The following is a 23,861-nucleotide window of genomic DNA, read 5'->3' as shown; positions in this document are numbered from 1 at the left end:
AATCTTATGTACGCGTTAGTAACAAGTCTCAACAAGCTTTACACAAAGTTTCAAAATGCTGCTTCGATCCATTATAGTAGGGCTCGAACGAACACTAGGTCAAGTTGTTTTGAAAAATTTTTTAAATTAAGTTTCGCCTTCTTTGGCTAAGAAGGATTAACACCAACACAAATCAAAAACGGAATAGAGGCTATTTACGGTGACTTATGTCCATCCTTGTTAACAATTAATAATTGGTTTAAGTTGTTTCGTTCTAATTAACCGGTGCAAAAACAAAAGAAATGTCAGCACTGACCAGAATTTCTAAAACAAGTTTTCTAAGGTTCTAAGGCAAAAGTGCAAAGCAACATCGAGTAGAATATAGTGAAAAATTTTTAGAGCTTTTTTGCGAGAACCAAGAAAGTGTAATCCAATCTATTGTAACAGTCTTTTGCTATATGCGACATCCAAAAGAGATTCCATGGAGTAGCATAGGAAAGGAGATCCTGTGCCAAAAAAGGAAAGGTCACGAAGACCATCAAAAAATTGATGGCTACAATATTTTTCGACTGCGAAAGTATCCTTTTTAAGAAATCAAATACAACCGTGAACGCGATATATTACTCTGACTTACTAAGGTAGTTGCGCCAAAAAATTATCTAAAATTGCGTGGCAAAATCAGCCGAGGTTTGCGCTTGGCCCATGACAATGATCCAGTCCACACTGCTTCGCTTTCCAAAGCTACTGCACAAGAATGTGGCTCCCAGAGATGCAGCACCCACATATAGCTCTAATCTGACTATTTTTTGTTCGCAAAACTGAAGGCCGAATTAAGGGTAAAACATTTTAACAGCTACGATAAAACTAAATAGGCGGTTTGAGAATACTCACTTTAGACACAAATTTTTGAGACTTGATATTAAGCCTTTTACATTTGACACTTGATATATATCATATCATATTCAGGATTAATTAGATACATTGTTACCTTTTCTTTCCACTAAATTTAATTAATTTAGAATGAATAATTCAGTTGTATGCAATAGCATACTTATCACCTGATATTTTAGTTTCGATAGAATATTAATTACTTCAACAGTAATTATGTTTTTACTAGAATGATTTTGTTTAATAATACGGATTTCTCATAAATTTCCTAACAATATAAAAGGATAATTTAATTTATTTGATTCAGGCATTTGAAGGAAAAAATGGTTAAAAATCTGGACCATTTATTGAACGATTACTTAATACCTTTTCATATAAACGAAGCCGTGTTTAATACAAAGTGATACTCGTATTTCTATGAAAAAGTTTCTAAAAGGAGATATGAAATAATTGAAACCACTATAATAAATTATAATGTACAAAATTTGTGGTATTGAAGAGATCTCAATTCCCCTATAATACTTTTTATGATTGCAATTTATATTTAATTATTTCTGCCCTGTTCTCCCTCTGTCAATTTTTAAAAAAATTCTCGAAATATTTCAGGATATCACTTTGCATTTAGTAAATGCAAATCATCCTTCGAGTTTGCCGATGTTTCGACACAAATGCTGTACTTATATAATTATAAGTTGATTCCAACGTTTATGCTTATATTTTTATCTTTAATTAATTTTCGGTATCATCATTATTTCAAATTCAGGATTGATTATGTTTAAATTTTATTGATTATTATACAATTATTTCTTTTTCAGGTGTTGGCCATGCTGCTGCATTCCGTATTGTATGGATTCATGCCAAGCCAAAACCCATTATTGTCCAAACTGTAGAGCATACATAGGAAAATATGAAAATTAAAAATTTTATTATGTTTAATTCAAAACTTTGAATATATAGTACTTCCGCTTTAAGATTACAATGCCAATGTACATAGGCGTTACGTTCTATAATATTTCAGGGAGATTTTAAAATTGATTGTTTTTATGCTTATCAAAGTTTTGTAATAAAAAATACATTTATATAAATAAATATTCACCTCAATATTTTATGCTTAAACAGTATAATTTTTTCGTATACTTTATAGTATTTAAATCAATTTGTACTATATACCAATTATATACCAAAATTTGGCGATTTTCATAAGAAACAATTTCTTAATTTTTGGTCGCTCAAATTTTATTTCTTAATAATTTTTTTGTTAGTAATTTTAACTTAAAATGATAAGTAATTGATCAGCTAATTAGAACAGACTATATGCAATGAAATACTAATTTATTTTGTCATATAAATTAACAGATTTCCATATACGGGATTGAGGAAAAAATTAAGAAGGTTTTTGATTAAAGTCGCATGTTTCATTTAACTTCATTCTATTCTTTAAAACTATTTATACTAAGACCTTCAAAAAATTCTATTGTGTTTGCGATACTTATATAATAGATATTAAGTAATTACTAAACCAAAAAAGTTCTTCACTTCCAAGAAGAAGCGTTGTAGTGATTCTAAAAACATTCTAGTTACTCTAGAATTATTACTAATGCTTGAGTAGATTACAGACTTGATTTTGTATTAATCTGTTAATTATATTACAATTAGGTGATTTTATTTTGAAGAAATTTGTGATTTTAATAGGGGTTTATTTTTAAATAATAACCTTGTTATAAGTGCCTTTGTTTTTCACATCAAGAATACCCTATGAACATTCCATGGATTCCTTGAACGTATAAGTATTACCAGCAAATTCTTAGTTCATTATATGTCTTCCTAGGGAAGTATATAAACGACATTGATTGAGCATCCTTCCCTATTCTTTGTAAAATTCAATTTTGTAAGATAGCTTCTGTCATGACTCTTTTTCAAAAGCTACTAATAAAGTTTTTAGTAAAAACGTTGAATAAATCTTTTTGGACATGTGTAATATTTATATTGCCATCATTAGGATACTTTATTTCATTGAAAAAATATTAACACAAAACTTGAGTGCATGTTTATACGACTTTAAGGTATATTCAATTCATCCTTGGTTATTTAATAAACACTATGAGTGTTCTGTATGTTATATTGCGAACAATCTAGATATTATGGTTCACATAATAAATACAGGTTTATGTTACATACCAAAAATGTGTCATTTAATTCATTTGTAATTTTTAGTTTCTAATAATATTTTGTTGAGTAATGTTATAATTTTATCTACCTAAATTTAATTACATGCTATTTACTTACAGTGTATACAAAAGTATAGATAAGATAAAAATATTGATCCTTTTGAGATATATCTATTTTAATATTTGTATGTTTTATACAGTTAAGAATATTGTAGTCACCAATTCACATTAAAAGAAATTATTTTGCAGATATGTTGTTTTCTATTTATTATCTTAATTCTCAACCTTTTGATAGTCAAATAACATGGATGAGGTCAATAAATACCATAAATCATTATATTAGAAAGGGTTAGTTTAAATAAGAACCAAAGTGGCCTCCAAATAAAAAAATTAGTGAAATAAATGATGTCACACATACTCTTTGAAGTTAATCCACCCTCAATATTAATAATTCCTTTTATCTTTAGTTCATTACCAAATTTATCGAATACAAGGAGTATTAAGTGATAAATGTATAGAACATGCGAAATACATATAGAATGTGGGATGGTTGTCATTGCCAGAGATGTTCGTCTTCTATTTCAAGTGCTCCCAGGTGTAGTGCTCTGGAGTTCCTTAGCGTTTCACAGGCTTCCCTATTAAGCTCCTTTTCCAGTTCCGTTTGTTGTTTTTAATCTGTCTGAATACCATTTGATGGCATTTCTGTTCATTTCTTGTATGGTGTTTTGGTACCACTTACTTTTACAGTTTATTATTGAGGTAAAGTTTTTCTCAAACCTAAACTTTTTCGATGCAATGTCTTTAGTCATGTCCCAGGGCTGGTCATTATTTAGGAAAGGGCCTTTCTTTGATGATTCCGTCTCTGAACATTCTAAGTAATGATACGTTTTTCATTACTATGTGGAGAGGTGGGAGATTTAGAATCAAAACTATTGCAGTTGTTGGGCAAGATTTCATAGCTTTAATTGCCCATAAGCAAGCCAATCTTTGTACTTTGGAGATATTGTTCCTCGTGGTATTCAGACTAGTTCTAGTACCGCAAACCACTGGCCCATATGTGATTATTGGTCTCATAATTGCCATGTACATCCACCTTAGGATCTTAGGATCTCTCTGCAAGGTTTCTGTACACCATCAGAGCTGTTGTGGCTTTTGGTGATTACTTGCCGGTCTAGCTTGATGGGCTTGAGGTTGAGTTTTTTCTTCCTAGTGAAGGAAATTAGGTAGGTCTGGTTCGGATTGACGTTTAGCTCCACCGATCGACACCACCTTTTTGTATAGCTGGGTCCTCTGAACTATGTCACAAAGTGTATTCTCAAAGCATCCTTTTGCGTAGATGGCTATATCGTCTGTATATCCTTGACAGGGTATGCCAAGCTCAGTCAGCCCACGTAAGAGCTTGTTTACTACTAAGCTCCCTATAAGTAAGAACGCGACTCCCCCTTGTGGGCATCCTCTGTTTGCAGTGACTGAATGGTGTCTTGTCCTACTTTCATTTCTGCTGTTCTAGTAGATAGTAGTTGTGTAAAGATCCAGAATAGAACCATATCATTTAACTAGCATGTAAGTTTTCTTTATCCAAAAGCCTAAACGGATAAATACCAAATGCAAATAAATGCAAATTTTGAGATAAGGAAGTTCTGGATGCTTCAGATTTACTTTTATCTTCGAATTAAGAATTCCATACATCCTGAATTCGCAATATACATTAAAATTACTCAGAGAAGGGCTCATATTTTACATAACGATATGTACCAATTATGTTTATTTTGTTGTATTCAGAATAATCAAAGCACCTAAGACTAATGAAAGTTATCTAACTGCTTGCATTATTTTCACATTGTTAGTATATGTCATGTTAATGTTTAGTCCACCTTTTTGATTCCACTATAAAGATTTTTCTGTATAAATCAATGACTTAAGTTAGTAAATGTTTTTGTTATAGAGCAAATATTAATTTAAATTCATATTACGTAAAAACTCTATTTAAAACTAAACTACCCTATTCCCCTTCACAAATCTTCTAAATTATTCCAAATAGTACTTTGGATTCATTACTAATTATGCTGATTAGTATAATAATCGCCTTACAATTTATAATTAGGTTTCTTAATTATTGGTAATAAAATGGATATCATCGAATACACCTTCTGTTAGTTTACAATCAACAAGTTGTTATTTGATGAAAATATATTGTTTGTGTTTGTTCTCTGCAGCATCTGTTTTTCTATTTCTGTTTATAATTTTTATAAAAAAGGATTGGACATACAATTTGTGAATGGTGAACGTTGCCAAATTCCATTGAGACACAATAAAACAATGAATACCTTTTTTCATAGATCTACAGAAAACTACCAGTATTTTCGAAAACATTTCCACAAATACTGTAAACACTTATTAATTAAATTCATTAGTAACTCGTTTTTATAATATCTCACATCATATAATTTAAATGGCAATTGCAAAAAATTAAGGCACGTGAACATAAATTCAGCATGTTTCTCATACTGATGACAGGAATCGCTTGATGTAATATGTAGAAGTTATCGATGTCGAAATATTTTATTTTGTTTTTGTTTCAATATTTACATCATAAAATGCATTTGAAAACTTTAAGTAATATAAGTTGGACGATAACCAAGTTATCATCTTCAGAAAGTAAACTGTTTACTGATCCAAGGGTGAGAGGCCCAGTAGGACTTTAAGGCCCCTAATTGGGGCCGTACGCATGAGACACACGAGGCGCCGAACTCTGTCCAGTCGCACTTTTGTTTTCACTTTCTCCGTACAGGGCTATCACACGATGACCCCGTATGTGAGAAGAGATTTGATCATTGAGGTATAAATTCCGTGGAGGATCTTGGGTGAAAACCCTCATGTACAACCGATTGCCCTTCCGCATGTTCAGGGGGTGCAGGTGGCCTTTTTATTTAGTTGTCTACGTGTTCGTACTAGAACAGTTTTGTATCCAGGGTTACACCCAGGTACTTTACGGCTCTAGAGTACGTAAGATTTACGTCTCCCAACGTTATATTTGGGGGCGTGCCATTGTTGCGCCTCCTAGTAAAAAGAAGGTTCTCTTTGTTTATCCTCAGCCCTTATTACATTGTTTAATTCCGCCGACACTCGGCGTTATGAGAGCATTGCCCTTATCCATATTACGAGACAGAGTTCGACGCTACGTTTCTCGAGTACTCAGTAGATAACTTCCAATGCCGTCGAATGCCCCTTCAATATCAAAAAATACCGCAATTCTGACTTCCGACTCTCCATTGCTTTCAGGAAGGTACGATGCAGTCGTTTCTTCCTGATTTTGGAATAAATACTGCCTTAACCTCTTTCACTTGTTCGGGAATATAGCCCTGAGCGAAGCAGGATCTGAAGATCCTTACCAGATAAGGAGCCAATATTTCCAGTGCCTGTTGTAGGTGACATGAATATATACCATTCCAACTATGACAGAAAAAATGTATGTTTAGCTGTGACCACTGAAATAGAACAATCTTGGTTTAAACTAGAGCTCAAACCATATTGAAACTTCAATTTTGTCTTCAATTTTACCCTAGGTTGTAAACTGGTCCTAAATGGTATGAAATGTAATGTGTGCTGCCTATCACTTACAACCAAATGTGCATTTCATTTATTGCAGTAGAATAGTAGCTGTGGCAACTATGCTCTAAATATCTGATAGTGATAATTGTCGCTTTATCTCAGTTTTGTGTTGATACCAATACAAAAATAGGTGCATAAAGTAGTTGGTCGGTGTTTCCCACATTTCATCATTAATTATGTTTAGATGAGATTAGTATTCAGTATTACTTTATAACAGGTAAATCATCTAAATATATATATATAATAAAAGGGAAACTAATTTAGTAAGAAATGACAAAAATTTTTATTCATTTATACCTAAATATTGGTATTTCCAAGCGATTAAGTCGTGATTTTGACTACTTTACTTTCATTAATTTGATTGTCATGTTAATTTGATAAACTACCATAAACATTTCAAAATACTCCATTTTTTTAGGTTACAAAAGTTCACAGGCTTTGGATATGTGACAATATATTAAGATTAATATTCACCATGTTTCAACCTTATCAGGTCAATTATCTACACACACTAAGGGATATGTTTCCCAGAACAAATGAAGATGTTCTTAATGATGTCATTGAATTAGTACTGGAAAATAGTCCGGAAGATTCATTTGAGCAGAAAATTGAAAATATGATAAATATGTTGACTGCTGAAGGAGCTCAAGGACCAATACCTAATGTATCAACACCTCATAGTGAGTTGTTTACAAATCTGGCTTCTATATATGAAGATGTAGATGAAAGTTATTTGCGAAGATATGCTGAAGGCAAACCTGATCATTTCAATATTGAGGATGCACTTGATGAGCTATCCCTTTGTATGTACATGTTGCATTATTACAATTTCAGTCAACAATTTGATAACATTTCATTTCTAAATGCACCCTGTAATACTAATTAATTCTCCAATTATTCCATCTCACTATTGTAAAATATTTATAATCAGCCATTAACTCACTATTTAATTATAATATCTCGTTGTTGATTTTACTTAGGTTTTCTCAACATGAGCTAGCCATCATATTTTACTTTATCATCTTCATCAAGCACCTGGTGTGTATGCTTCATAGTCTTTTTGTATTTGATAGGCAATTTACCAAAAAAAATGAATGATCCAACAAGGATTTGGGAACAACTCAAGTCTGTTTTACCAAATGCTGATCCTTCCTATTTAAAAAAACAAGCCAATAAATTTGCTTCACTTCCCACTACTGAGCTGAATGTTTTTCTACAAAATGCTATTGAAAACAATAACTACCCTTCAATGCAAGAATATCTTGAGTAAGTATTCATTTCGTATTAAAAAGAGGATTTCAATGAAAACTAGTCACAGTATTTATATTTTACAAATTTTTCCAAAAAAAAAATGGAAAGAATAGGTGTATTAAAGAGGAATTGCTTTTTGCTGATATGTACTTCTTATAACTTAATCATTCCCTCTTTATGGTTAGTGGCATAGCTAGGCATGTAGATTTTCCCTTATGGCCTCACATTTGTATGGTGTAGCTCTAGGACCACTTAAATATGATATTATTAGGTTTAACATCTATCTACTAATTACTTTTATTCCCAAAAAAAGGTTACAAATTTATAAGCGTATAAATCAACTTATGCGACTTCACCAACGTCTACATTATTCCATGTTCTTCCTCAGTCTATGGTTATAGTTTTGGATTCTCTTATAGAAGGAACTTTTAAACATTCACAGTACCTAAAGTAAAAAGTTTGGAAATAACAGTAAAGTTAATTTATTAATAGGAACAGTACAACAATTTCTAACAAATCAGCATAACAATAGCAAACTATTTTATAAGGGGTTCAAATTGATTCTAATTGGTTTCTGTAGAACAATAAAAGCTGAATTTAAAACATCTAAATGTCAACAAAGTAGATTAACTCATTGCAAATACCTGTTTTACACATTATTAGACAAATTCACTTCAAGTTACACAGAATTTGGGCTTATTATAATTTGTAACACATTCAAATAAATGAGTGGATTAGAAAAGCCAACAGATCATTCTTGAACAATTTAAGGTGTGTTTTTATCTTAAGAAGTTGAAAAGAAAATATTAACAGTTGCCCACATACATGCATAGAATTTATAAAAAAGAAATATAAACTCAAATTGCTTAGATAATTTTTATCATTCAAACATACCCCATTTCTATGCATTTAAACTTTTTCTAAAATTTCTCTCCCTGCTTTTTATTCTGTTACAAGAATTATCATATTTTTATAATTAGTTACTTGTTATATGTCGCAGGTTTTCAATTTCAAAGAAGATAATATTAATTTTAAGTTTACTAATGATCGTTTTCTCAATATCTGACATCATTAATTGAGATAATAATGTCCTATAAATTTAATTGCATTTTATAATCCTGATAACATTGACTCCCCCTGTTTTAGGAACAAAAAACATGATGATGAAGTAGCAAAGTACACAGAAAATTTTGATATAGATAAATTTTTGGAAACTATTCCCAATCCAATAGAAAAATTTAGTGATCCAAATAGATTGTTGATTTTGAATGATAATTCCGATCAAAATGATGAAGAATATGCGTTGCAATTTTTGTACAATCAATTTAGATTTATAAGACGAAAATACATAGATTTATTATTTAAGTGGAAAAAGAAAAATTTGGTGGCTGTATGTGATGAATTAGAAAATTTGGGTAATAGTTTAATAACTCCAAGACCTGTTGTGAACGAGGTAGATTCCAAAAATATTCAATTATTGCAAGTGGTGAGTATCAGCAAATCAATAACAGTTCAACTTTGGTGTAAAATGTTCATAGCCCGGTCACATTAACCCAAAAAATAGACACGCAAAGAATACCACTCTAAGGAAATCCTGAAAAGTCCTCTTTGATCCCGTGTGTGTCCAATAATTTTACTAAATGCCAAAGCAATGTTTGCAAAATTGGTTTTTTTGGATTTTTTGAAAAAAGGGTTAGTTTTATAATAAAATTATCTCAGAATAAAATTGTAAATCAGATATATGTCTACTAAAATTATTTCTATACCTTCTCTGTAAGATTTACAATCAAGAAAAAGTTATTGGAAAATGAGCTGGTGCTGTATTCTTCATAAAAAAACACACTTCCATACCAACTATGAGATCGTTTTTTCCGGTAGGCATAGGCAAGTTTTTGTGGTAAAACAGGTCTTATTATGCTTGATCTTCCTCTTCATTATTTTTTCTTCCATACATATCTTCTTCCCCTGTCATTACTGCAGTTTTTCTGTAATCTGTTGAATGATTTTGTGCCAGAAGTCTGTTTTTCGTGTAAGGTATTAAGAAACAAGAAATTTTATAAAATTTAAGAATACAATATTTTCTTGGATCTCATATCTTTGTTTTTATGGATATTGAATTCTGAAATTTTATACTTTTGTTTGATTAGGTTTGTTTTGTCATTGTGGAGTTGAATAAATAACAAATTTATAATTTAGTAGAAAAATCTACTATCTTTCATTATCAACACCTAGCCTGAAAAATTGAAAAACATACACCTATAATTAGGTTAGGCATTAATTTTAACATAAAAAATATCTTTTATTTCAAGCATTGAAAAAGTCTGTGATTTTTTTTCCAGTCTTCGCACCAGCATATTAAAATATTTGCTGCTGGTACAGCTTCGTCATAGCTGATAGAATGTTAGTATTCGGAAGCTCCTCGAATGGTTTATCTTCATTAGATGTGATTTCTTTTACTATCTCTTCATGTGTAAAGTCGGAGTTCCAAGTTATATTCTATAATCCATCTTCTAAGGTCTTCTGAAGATTCTAAAGAAGCGTTAATTTTAATCACAAAGTGTGAGAGTGTCATTTTTAACTTTTTAGCCAAATATTTTTCCAGAATTTAATAAGAGTTGACAGTTTCATTGTTGCCATACAAATGCAGCATTAATAACTGTATATTTAATGCTCAATTTCTTCGAAAGTGACGTTATGTCTGCGTCTGGTTGGCACACAATATCTATCAGTAGCCGTTAAGCGTTATCTAGCAGTAAAAAGCCTTTTATTGGCAGTTTTTTGTTTTTCAATTGCACAAATAGATTGAAAAACCAGTCATTGAACACTTTTTGTGTTAACCACGCCCGCCTCTATTTCTTAGAAACAACGGGAAGGTTTTGAATTTTTGTGTTTTTGAATGCTCAGGGATTTTTGGATTTATCCACAACTAGCAGTTTTAGTATATGACTTCCAGCTCCACTTGCACACACCATAAACGTGTTTCTTTCTTTTTTCATTTTTCGACCAGAAACGTTTGGTTCAAACTATGTTACAACTGTTTTCGTTGACGTTTATGCCAATTCAAGCCAGTTCATTGGCATTGTACACTTGTTCTAGACTTCTGACTAATCAACAGATAATTTCTTACCACTCATCTGTATGAAACCATTGCGTTCGAAAAAATTTTCGAACCATTCAATACAAGAAATTGGGGCATGTCTCTTTCTCTGTTGTTGGAGCTATGCATAGAAGGCTTCTTCAACTTGAGGATTTTCGCTTGTCTTGAGAGTTTTTCTTTTAGAATCGCTTGCAACAGATCTCTATTTTTCAAAATCAATCGTAAACCATAGCTTTTTCAATGCAATATATTCCAGATATAGCTGCAGGAGTTTCACCATGATCATATCTCTCAACTATTTCCCATTTTCACGAAGAGTTAAGGTTTCATGTTTGCATTTTATGATAGCACTTTTGCCTGACATTACAAAAAATAAAAAAAGCTATCGAACTGAAACACTTCTCAAAACTAATGAAACGCAAATGTTTGCTATTGTAAATACATAACAAGAAATTAACGGTATAACAGACTAACAACCGTCCATATGTCGCTATTTTCGTTTCATTTCTTCGAATTATTTGTTATATTTACAACTACTTAGAATGAAGAAACACACATAAAAAACAAAAAACCCCGAATTTTGACTCGATTGGCGTGCGTCGGATTACTGAGTGTGACAGACCAACGAGTTATCGAATTATCAAATGTCAACTGTATCAATATAACTTCCTTCCCTTATTTATTGTACCTACAAAATATTCATCGATTCTGTTATAGATGTAAAAGTATTTTCCTATTAAGTTTCCAATGATTAATCACATACTTTGTTCGAGGTAAAGCTGATTAAATGTTGCGAGATCTTCATAAATTTTTTTTCTATTTTTAGGTAGCTTACCTGCAACATCGCAAGTTGATTAAAAGAGAACTGAAATCTAAAGATGAACAATATTTGAAAGCCAAAGAAGAAGCAAGGAAGTATGGTTTATTAGAAACCTGCCAATGTTGTTTTGATGATGAATTAATACCCGAAGAATGTTACTTCTGTATGAAAGGATGTGTTTTTTGTAAAAGTTGTGTCCAAAAAGGTGTCGAGGTCGGAGTAGGAAAAGGGCATATAAAATTTCCTTGTATGGATAATTGCAATTCTGAGTTTGATTTACAGACTCTGCAGGTAGGTTCATTAGATTTTTCATTAAAATTTCACTTATCATTATTTTTACGTAATTTATATTGGTATTCCATTGAAATTAGTTTTTGCTTTTTGGATGGAATTAGTGATCTTTGAAGTTTCAAATCTAGCCTTGTATTCCTGTATTCAAATGGCACATCAACCCCAATATTTCAACTAAATTCAACCAGCTCAAGAACAATCAAATAATTATAAGTTGGTTGACAATTCATTTCCAAGTTGTTCGAAGTGTTGTCCCAAGACACCCAAATGAAGAATAAAAGAAGAAACATCCAATCTATTCTTGAAAGGCACTCTAAGGCTTTACAATCATCTTAATAATATCGCAAAAGAGATTAGATTTAGAGATGCATGTCAACAATTGAATGGCATTAGGCTGGTAAACATGATGTGCCATTAAAGCTCAACCTTGGGGCACCTTGATCTTCTATGAGATCCCTGTTAGGATCCACATTATGGTACACGCGGAAATGTAAAATGAAATATCAATAATAATCTTGTAACAAGATGAAGTTAAGATCAGATACCTGATACCTGTTCGGTAGTAGATATAATAAGACTACTGTGAACTTGGTGTTCAGTTTAAACCCAATAGTCCAGTTGGGGATAAAAAATTGCTGTTAAGGAAAAAAAGTGATAATAAGTATGGTTTGAAACCAATAAAAATTGGAATAAAAAAATTAAGCCACAATTATGTAGCTAAACGAGTTTTGCCAGCCTGGGTAAGTGTTGGGATCTGAACTGAGTAGGTGCCTAGCGAAACTGAACGGGACGTGGAATTCGTCCTGATAAAAATATATAGGACAATATGGAAATAATAAAAGGAATGTCTTTACAGATGAAAGATAGTCTGAAGAGCATGAAAGAAAAAATAGACAGAAATGCATATATTATAGATGAATTGAAACAAGAGAATCAAATCAAATAGCCGAACAAAAAGAAAGACTGGAAAATGTAGAAAGAGAAGTAACGTGCAATTATATAATAATTCAAGAAATCGAAGATGGGGAAAATGAAAGTCAACAAAAAAATAAAGGAAAAGGTCCAAATCTTAATGAGGAAAATAGAGTCGATCTGGAATTTGATTTAATAGAATGCAACAGAATTATAGTTAAAATAAAAAATGGAAAAAAAATTATGAAACAAGCTAAAAAACTGAAAGGTACCAATATAAGGATTAATGAAGATTACTCAAAAAAAGTGCAAATAGAAAGAAAAAAGTTTTTATCTCAGGTAATATAAGTAATAGCATATGTTGATGATTTAATTCTATTAGCGAGGGACCGAAAGAATCTTGAGAGCACATTAGACAAAATTGTTAGAGAGGCAGGAAAAAGAGGATTGAAAATAATTCAGAAAAAGACAATATATATGGAAATTGAAAGAAAGAAGTTTACAAACAAGAAACAGTAAAGATAAATCACCTCATCTTCGAAGTAGTATTTAGGAACAATGATAAGCAATATAAATGACACAAAAAATGAGACAAGACAAATAATTCTTGCAGGATATAGGGCATATAAAAAGTACAAAATTATAATGCAAAGCAAGAGAATAAGCCGAGCAAGCAAATTAAGAACCTACAACAATGCGATAAAACCAGTAGTTACATACGTCACTGAAACTATGAGACTAACAAATATGGACGAAGAAAAACTAAGGATATATGAGAGGAGAATAATTAGGAGAATTCATGAACCAGTGGAAGTTGGAAATAATGAGTATATAGAAATCATGAAATTAAAAATACATTAGAAAATGAAGATATAGTAAAAACAATTAGAGCACAAATAATACAATGGTACTGACACATTAAAAGAATGGAACGCTAAGGTACAAGGAAAATTACCGAATGGAGACCGAACAAGAAAAGATTACTTGGTAGACCAAAAAATAGATGGGAAGATTAAATTGTACAAGATATGCAGAATTTGGGAGTACGTTACTGGAACAAATAGATACAGGACAGAAAGAAATGGAGAAGAATAGTTGATGCTTAAAAAATAACCTAACTTAACCACCCACAAAAATTCAGGGTTAAGTAGTTTGTATAAGATTTAGGTTTTTACAATGAAAGCGAAAAGTTTATTAATCGTTAATTACGTAAAATTATTGTTGTATGGAATACATAATTGAACAAGTTGTTGTTGTTATTAGATTGTTATTTTTAAATAAAGTTGCTCAGTAACACGGTTTGAGATAATAATACATGAGTTTAATAAATAGGTTGGAAACTTGTGTCTGGTGTATAGCTATTCCAAGGCAATGATCCTAAGTTAGGAACAATGTAATTAGGCTAGAACTTGACAGATGAGAATTTAGAAAAAACATTAAACAAAAAGTTATAACTTCGATTTCCTTTAAAATCATTGATTTCTGGAACGATTAATTCTGGTGTAAAATAGAATCACTTAACAGAGTTGAAAAAAAGAACTTTAAAGTGTTGGCAATGGAATTATGATATTATTCTTATAAGGAAGATATCAGCTTAATTAGGACTCAAGTTTTGGTTTTATCTTTTACTTACACACATATAAGTAAAGTATTTTACTTTAAGTGTTTTTATTGATTAATATTATCTATTTTCCAATTATAACAAATTTCCGTTTTTAGATGGTTTTGCCAAAAAGAATGTTTGAACGGCTTGCTCAAAGAATCGCTAGTGAAGAAATTAAAAAAGCCAAGGTTGACGGCTTAGAAACCTGCCCGTTTTGCGATTTTGCCATGATTTTACCTGAACATGAAAAGATATTCAAATGTATCAATGAGGAATGTTTGATAGAATCTTGTAGACAATGTCGTCATAAATCGCATATTCCTTTGAGATGTAATGAGATTGAATATGATGAGGATGTTAGAAGACGGACTTATATAGAAAATAAAATGACTGAAGCATTGACTCGGTATTTATGAATATTTCTATTAATAAGGTATTCTTTTCTAGCTCTATATTTTTTACAGAATTTGCTACAAGTGCAAAAAATCTTTCATAAAATCAACTGGTTGTAACAAGATGTCATGTGTGTGTGGAGCCAAGCTATGTTACTTATGTGGTAAACCTGTCATTGATTATTCTCATTTTAAAAATGAAGCAATGCCCAATGATCCAAGGTGATGATATAGAATATTTTTTAATTAACAAATTTTCAATTTCTTATTTCCTTTTGATATATTAATGCATCTAAATGTTCTTGATTTTAGGTCTCTTCTGTTTAAAAATTAGTTTTTATATATTTTGATAAAGACTTAAAGAAAAGTCCAAACGTCAGAATTTTCTTTTAAAAACTATCAAAAAAACTAATTTTGAAACAGAAGAGACCTAAAATCAACATTTATATATATATATATATATATATATATATATATATATATATATCCATTTCATTTTTCTTACGTAGAAGATTTATTTTCTTGAATAAATGGATTTAATCCTCACTTAATTTTAATAGGAAATTTTTTTATAGAAATTATTTTTTATGTTTTGATCTTGATCAAAATATTCCCTGACTTCTACAATCGGGACTAAGAATTAATTGATCACATACTAAAAGAATATCAAAATAAAATCTGTACTAATTCATCATTTCAAATTTAAAAAAAATCAAAAATTAATTCTAAGAACATACTGAATCATTTTTTTTTTCATTTTTTTCTAAAAATTAGGAAAAAAATAAAAACTAGTAACCTAATAATAAAACAAAAATCTATTAATGGAGATACAATAAAACAGAATCAGAATGGATCAAAAATATGAAATGAATGTCTATTTTAGGCTCACAAAAAGTAGATTTTTAACTACAAAAAAATTCCTTATAATAAATATCTTATGCAATATTGAATGCAGCACCAGTTTGAATCAGCAACAAAAAATAGAAAAAGATCTGATGCTTGCAATATTATCCCAAAATATAAGGTTAGCAACTAAGAACTTTAGTTTTTTACAGATAGAGAGCCTTGATTCCCATCTCTTAAAAAAGATCAGTTTGGATAATAGTTCAGGCTACCAAGGTTTTCAGCTCCGATTTCCATAAACCTGTCGATTTTAATGTAATTTTGACAGCTTGTAAGGAATACCTCAAAAAGCAAAATCTACTCTCCAACTAAGGGGGAAGTTTTTTTTGTTGGAAATAACCGCGAAAATTTTGATTTTTTCAGAAAAAGGGTTAGAAACAAAAATGAAACTTATGAAAAAACAAAGAGATTGGTTTATTTTGAATTTGCTCTAGGCATAATACAAACCGACTCGTGATTTATTGAAGATTGAATTTTTTTAATTGAACGAAAATTTTTAATTAATTAAATCTTTTTCAAGGTACTTTTAAGAAGCTTTAAAATGAGAAATAGTAGAACTTTCTAGAATAAAAACTAAGAATGTTGTCGTCGAAATAAAATCGATTTATAATTTTTTTGTAGAAGAAAACCCCAATTTCACTCCTAGCAATAGTACCCAAATTGCGATAAAAATATGATCCAGTGATGATTTACTTTATTTACATACTAATAATGATTTCTGGAAGTTTTAACGATTTAGAATGAAAAATTTCGAAAAATCTTTTTCTAAAAAATTCTGAAAATCTATAGAATATACATAAAAATTGATAGAAAACAAAGAGTCAGTATATTTTGCCCTTTCGAATTTTTTGTAACTTCTAAAATAACTGAGATATGACCTTACAATTGTACTATATGACTGATACCATTTTCGAAACTTTTCACCTCTAAAAGGTAAAAAAATGTCAATTTGAAATAAATAACTAAAAAAATTGTATAAGTACGTCTGTAAATATTTTTCCGAAATAAGGGAGGGATGATTAATAGGGATCAAAAATTATAAATATAAATTTTCAAGTCAAAACAGATAAAAAGATGTTAATTCAAAATAAATGAATCATCAAAAAGAATAAATAATACGTCTATAAATGTTTTTTTTTTAATTTTTCTCGAAATGAGGGATGATTTATAAGGGTTGAACATTTGGGATGCAAAATATTTGAGTTGAACACTAATAAAAAGTCAATTTAATATAATTAAGCTACGTCTAAATAATTGTTATAGTTATAAGCACGTATCGGCATATGGTAGATTTTCAAGATAAGGACACCGGAGGAAATACCTCATATCGACCTTGGTAGCCTGGACTAAAATATTATAAGAACTTGAAATTACGTGTTACAATCCTTTAACTGTATTAAGGGAGAACAATTATTCCATAAATGACAAATAATATATTCAAAAGAAAAATAAATATAAATTTTAATTGATCAACAAACAAAACCGATCTGTATTATCAAAAAGTAAATCTTTTCTATATTCACAAGGACATTCTTGATTATCTTAATAAACATAAAATTAGAATGAATCAATAAATGAATAAAATATAAAACACATTATCAAAATATTTCAGTAGCGTGGAATCTAACAAATCAAAAAATAAAAGAAGTTATATTAAATATGAGGATTCTTGTAATAATTGTGATGCTGCTTACAAAGGATTCATTATTTGGAAAATAGATTCAGAAGTCATTAATATTATAGAAAAATAAAATATTTTTACAGTAATTTCGTATTATAACTTCAACCTTTACAAATAACATTAACAACATATTTTTTTCGTTCATAGATGTCCATTATTCAGTAATGATGTTGAAGTGAATCTACAAAGGGTATTGAAAGGTGCGCAAGAAGCAAAAAATGAATTGGGAAATGTCGAAATCAAATTTGATCCTACTGCCAATATTCAAGAATATTTTCGGTAGATTCTATGTGATAATATCAAAGTGCCAATTTTGTATGTAAAAAGTTATTATTTGTACAGTTTTATTTACATAATACTGTTCTATATCAACCTGTGAGAGAAAAATACTGATAGTTTTTATAAGTAAATCTATTATTCCAAAAGTATATATTTCACTAATTTTATTAGTATATCTTTTGAATTATTTAAATGTTTTTTTATCAAATGATTTTGTGTAATGATTCGATTTGTATTTTAGATAATATTGACTAATTCACAAGTAAAAAACAGACAGAAAACACTAGAGATGAAGGTAGTAAAAATATTTGCGATAGCTCGATACTGAGTGATGTCTGAAAAAATTTATTGAAACTGTTTTCCGGTATATAAGAATTTTAAAACCTTTCAACTTATATTCAATGCCCCAAAAGATATTTTATTGGAAACTTTATCTTTGAATTTTCTTTAAAAATTGTTTGTTTTTTTTTAAATATTCCGATAAAACTAAATATATTTTTATTTCTTCATACATTGTGCAATTTTTCATGCCCTGAAAAACGTTTCAATATATTTTTGTAAACCAAGTGATACGTAAATGTTTGTCATTCATCTGAATCTTTTAATTTTTTGTGATGCTTTTTTCTTATTTGTTTTAAAGACAAAATCGACTGAAGCATATTTGAAGTATTGAAATAAGTTCTTTTAAATTATACTAATAATCATCTTCAAATAACGTCGTCGATTGCAGGATGTTAAGGTCTCCTATTTATAAAACTAATCTATGACAAGACCTGATCGTATTTGTTGTTCAGTGTTACTTTATAGATTTTAATACTCATACATTTTCTATATTCATACATGTATATGTACACACCATCCAAAAGTTTAACGCGTTTTACGTGAAATGATGCGAAACAAAATTATCTCATTATATCTATATTGATATAAAATTCTATATAACTCTTTATGTCTTTTCGAGACCTAGAGTACTGGGGTTTTAGTTTTCACTCTCTTTTCACCCATTTTTTCCACTCTTTCTGGTCCTTTGTAATTTCATTTGTTTGTTACATTGTTTTCCGTTTTGTTTTAATTAAATTTTCCTTGATCCTTTTTTTCTTCGATTCTTTTGTTTTTTTGTTTCTGTCACTTTTCTTATTAGACTGGTATTTTTTTCTGTATATAATGTAAAAATTCAGTTAAAAATCTTTTTATTTTGCTTCTTTTTTTGTTAAAATCTTAAATTATTAAAAAGTTACCTATATGCATCCAACTCTTATTTATGTTTATAATAATTTTCTATAATCAATGGCAAAATTTTATAGCCTTATGTTTTGCTTCCAGAAAAAAGTATTTTCAAAAATTTGGATGGTGATGTATGTAATATGAATTCTCTAATTTGTGACTGATTTTAAACCAACTATATAAATTGAAAATCAATTCTTTCCACATTTGAAGACTCGTCACTTTCTTTAGACCAGATACTTCCAATTCTGAAATTATCAACACTCCCGTTTATAGCTTTTTAACACTATTCCTACCGACTTCTCTGATTATCTATTTTAAATAGAGAGAAAACTCAAAATTATTATTCAAAATGGGAAAAAATACAGACATTACTTTTTTGAGATCAAAATTATTAAATTAATGTTTCATTGTATCTAAACGCATCCAATACAAATTGTTGTACTCGTATGTACATTTTCCACATACATATTTTTTACATATTTTGTTAATTTTATTTTTGGCGTAATTTCTGTATATGTGAAGCTGTCTCTACATATGTCACAAATACTAATCTTTTTTTAGCTATTTTTTATATTCTGAGGCAAGTGTTTTGCCAATTGAAATAAAAATTGTTTTCTTTTAACCTGTGGTTTCTCAGTATATAATATATAAATTTACCCCCAGTCCAAAATGTTAATAAATCCCTGCTTTGGTCATCGATACCTTGAATTTACAGTTTAATTTCTAGGTATTAGTTCTATATGTTTACGCCAAATTTTGTTCTATTGCATGGACAAATTGCCTCTAGTATATGGCTGTTATTTTCCTTAATGTCCAAGGAATTATGCATAAAGTTGAAAATCAGTACTTTTTCATTTGATTTAGCTTTGTAAAAAATAGTCAAGCTGCAAGTATCTGAACGATATAATTTTATTGAACAGCATGTTATATGAGCGCTTGACTATATACAAAGTGTAGCCAAGCTTCAGAAAAAGATTTATCAAAAAATTTAGAAAGAAATACAGGGCATTTTTCATGCGATTTAAAATAAGATTAAAAGGGCGCAAACATTTGTAGTACACTTTCAATGGCTGGCAGTAATGCTACCCACCTTGTTTGAGAGTAGCCCAATAACAATGAAAAATCTGTTTTAACAAAGCCTTAAAAATGTTTTAGAGTTTCCACTCGTAACAGTGGAAGACTTGAAATATAAATATAATTTCGAAACAATTAATTCAACGTCATTCCGTGAAATATCGGCAGCTGTTTTAACAGTATTGTGGAAAATATGACCCTCACACCCAATTCCTATTAAATTATGGTACAGCTTCTGCTGCAATTTGATAAAAACATTGTTCCCTTTCCTATTCGCTCCGCCAAAATTAGAATTTGTATTGTCTGCAACAAATCTAACAACTTTTTCTTTTAAATTATTTTTTATTATGCAATCAGCAACATAATTACTAACTGTATCGGACGTTTCGTTTGGCAATGAGTTCAGTTCCAAAATTTTTACTTTAATTCCAGTTTTCTAGTCAAAATATCTTACTAACACTGGAAATAGCTGTTAGTTATAATTGCTACCGCTTTAGTGCCTGTACACGAAAATTTAAATTCTAGAGTTGTTTATAACAATTTGGCTGTGCAATATATAAATCTAAAATTATGATTGTGACAAACAGTATGGTGCACAAAAGTGCCTTCGATTGCGGCTAACAGTTCTTTTTTAGAACTCATTTTTTCATATTTTAAAAAGTTTGTTACAGATGAGGTCGATGCAACAACAGAAGCTGATTTTCAATGTTTCCTACTGTTGAAATGAGCTTTAATTATGTCCACCATGACTGATTGAAAAATTTACAACGTATATGTTGTACCTGACATCAGAATCACTAATCGTTTTGTTTTATACAAAGACATTCTTTTTATAACTCTTTATTGAATGTACATTTTCTTTTTTTAGAACTCATTTCCATGAAAAATAATTCACTAGTTTATTTATGAATAAAAAAATCAATTGAATATCTTGCCCCACAACAAAAGCAAATAAAAATCACAAACTGAATCTTAACTTAACCTTAAACTTACAAACTTAAACTGAAAAAAACCTGACGGCTAAGGATATCTCTCCATAATGTCAAACTACCACGAGTCTGCGTTTCCTCTTCCATCGAACGTTCAGATACACGATGTGTAACGAAACACTGGTACCTACGCTATATATCTTGTTTCTGAGCGTTAAGGTACGTCCACACTGGAGCAACATGTGGCAACTTGTAGCAATTTTATGTTGCAACAAGTTGCTAAATGCTTAAATCCATTGACATAAAACAAACTGTCCTCACTAGTGCAACAATGTTAATGAATGTTTGCACTCGAATCTCAAATTCAGTTGAGTACAACAATCTGTCCACACTGCTGTAGTTTTGTGACATGATGGATTAACTGCTACCGTGTGCTTTCTAATTTTGTGTGGTGTTTCACGAAAACGGAAGCGTAAATGCTGGGTCCGTCCAAATTTGAAGAAAAGGGAATTATTATTGGATTTAAAGAAAGATGACGTTTTATTAGAACTTGGAAGGATCGTGGAGAAGAGAAACTCAGAGTAATACGTTTACTCCATACAAAAAAGTTGCACGCAATACAGCAACTGAAGCAAAATGTATTCGACAAGAGTTTGCTGATTTTTTCGTTACATCTTTGGGGATGGCGCAGTGGCAGAATAATTTTTGAATTATAATTCATGTATAACTTGAAATTGCCTATTTATTTGTTTGAATAATTAATAATAGAAAATTTAATATCTAAAAACATTGTGTGTTTACTTACCACGTTCTCGACTTCACTTTCCTTGCATGGGCGGACTTTGTTTTTGTCTCGAAGAAATACTATTGCATCGTAGGCAAACCACTTGGAATGAAAGTGACCGCCTGCTCCAGAATTTTCCATGCTACGATATTTTTTTCGCTCTCTATTAAACTGAGCCACCAAGTTACGGATTTATTCTTCTCTGCATTTATATTTAATATTTTTAGGATTCCAAATACATGGATATTGTCTATAATTCTCAATTAAATTTAAACAATTCTCCGAAGTCCACTTAAACGCCATCACGCGGTAGTCTGTCTACTGTCTACTTACTCAAATTGCAACAGGTCTCAACTCGCAACAATCCATCCATATCGAAGCAATGTTGAAAATGTTTTACTTTGTTTCATATTATCCTTTGATCTTTACCGCTAAAAATGGATTTATGCAATTTATACTACAACTAATGTTGAATTGCAACACCAACTTTATGCAACGCAACACAACATATTCCAACAAATATAAACATTTTATGTTATAACAAGTTTTTGTTGTATTATGTTGGAAAATGTTGCTCCAGGGTGGATGCGCCTTTAGGTGGAAGAGTATTCCAAGTTCATTGTATGCTTCAAATGGTTTAAAGCGTGCCGTGTCGCGTATTATGATATGCACAAGTTTTTCGGTTCAAATTTTGCAAAAATAATTCTAGTTGAAATATATTTAAAGTAAATATTGAAAATCAGAACACAGGATAATCCGGGACAAAAAACCTGATTCCGGGATAAATATTGCTTCTAGAAAAATTTGAGACAAATGGTGGAAATTCTCTATTTCTATTTTTCTTGTGTCAAATCTTCTGCAATTGAGTTTTATGAGATATTTAAGGCGCTTTATTTAGACTTTCTGAACTTTAATATACTGAACTTCTTACATTTTGATTTAATATAATCTAAAATGTAACAAAAACTTTATTCCTTGTATCCAGAAATAAAGGTGATATTATTTTGTTTGTTTATTTTTTTTGAGGAATTGATACTTTCCAAATTGCAACTTTTTTCCTAATTTCCAAATTTTTCATTGCATAATTTATTATGTTCTGTTATTGTAGTAGAAAAGGCGAATAAATTATCAAGTTCTGTAAGTTATTCATCAAGTTGTCTAGTTTAATTCTTAAATACCTGGTTTAAAATTATAAACTATTAATTTGTTGTAATTACAATAATAAACATCTCACTGTGATAAGGATTAACCTCAAAGCATCAATAATCTTGACTTTATTGTACTTTTTACAATTTTGATTTAATCCCATTAATATAATATGGACAGTTATAATATTTTCACAAAATTCTCTAATGTTTGGATCAAATTTTTGACATTTTTGTTATAGATGTAAAATATTTTTGAAATGATATTTGCTATATAATAGATATAATCAATAAAAATGTGATCATTATTTTCTTATGGTTAGGTTTTTATAATTATGGGTGATACATTTTAGATGAGTTTGAATCTTATTTTAATACTCATCCCATTATTGTTCTTATTATGGTATTAGTTTGAATGTATTGGTTTCTTAATTTTATACAGTACAGGGTAAATATATTACTGTTATAAGATTGGAGTTTTATTGACGTACTTAGCAGAACTTACCTAAAATTTAATATTTTATTTTCCTTGGATGGAAGGAAAATAGAAATCAATTTGGCAGTAATCATAGGCAACTAAATATGTTCAGGTTAGTTAAGCATTAAGACAGCTTGACATAGAGTAAGGCAACGAGCAAGAAAGTGCATGTAATTTTTTCCAAAGTCAAACTATTTCAATATTGCATGTCTTTTGACATTAAGGCCGCTTGACATGATGCGAGACAACATGCAAGAAATTGCATGCAAAAAAGTCAGATTTTCCTGGCGAAGTAAGCGAAGATCTCGAACGTCTAGCATACAGGAGAAATTTCATGTAAGACTAAAT

General features: G+C 30.0%; 2 protein-coding genes across 3 annotated transcripts in view; both read left to right on the top strand.

The window, feature by feature from the left end:
- LOC130448685 (lipopolysaccharide-induced tumor necrosis factor-alpha factor homolog) overlaps positions 1-5,245 on the top strand; it is a 49,004-nt gene extending 43,759 nt beyond the window's left edge. Inside the window, exon 4 of the mRNA XM_056786158.1 lies at positions 1,683-5,245. Within this exon, the coding sequence (XP_056642136.1) occupies positions 1,683-1,785 (103 nt within the window). The 3' untranslated portion in view covers positions 1,786-5,245. The remainder of the gene's footprint in view (positions 1-1,682) is intronic.
- A 90-nt stretch (positions 5,246-5,335) lies between these two features.
- On the top strand, positions 5,336-23,498 carry LOC130448684 (E3 ubiquitin-protein ligase RNF216-like). Of its 2 annotated transcripts, none has more exons than XM_056786157.1 (8): positions 5,336-6,864; positions 7,066-7,327; positions 7,721-7,913; positions 9,045-9,384; positions 11,822-12,106; positions 14,738-15,027; positions 15,086-15,235; positions 17,745-23,498. In XM_056786157.1, exons 2-8 carry the CDS (start codon positions 7,123-7,125, stop codon positions 17,878-17,880), a joined length of 1,599 nt encoding a protein of 532 aa, XP_056642135.1. In that variant the 5' UTR covers positions 5,336-6,864; positions 7,066-7,122; the 3' UTR covers positions 17,881-23,498. The 2 variants fall into 2 exon arrangements, with proteins under 2 accessions (XP_056642135.1, XP_056642134.1); XM_056786156.1 differs by having other exon boundaries at positions 5,419-6,864; positions 7,066-7,450.
- Positions 23,499-23,861: the final 363 nt, after the last annotated feature.

Source organism: Diorhabda sublineata, chromosome 9 (assembly GCF_026230105.1).
Source record: "Diorhabda sublineata isolate icDioSubl1.1 chromosome 9, icDioSubl1.1, whole genome shotgun sequence".
NCBI lineage: Eukaryota > Metazoa > Arthropoda > Insecta > Coleoptera > Chrysomelidae > Diorhabda > Diorhabda sublineata.
The sequence above is the reverse complement of the archived record's forward strand: the minus strand, read 5'-3'. Positions and strand labels throughout refer to the sequence as shown.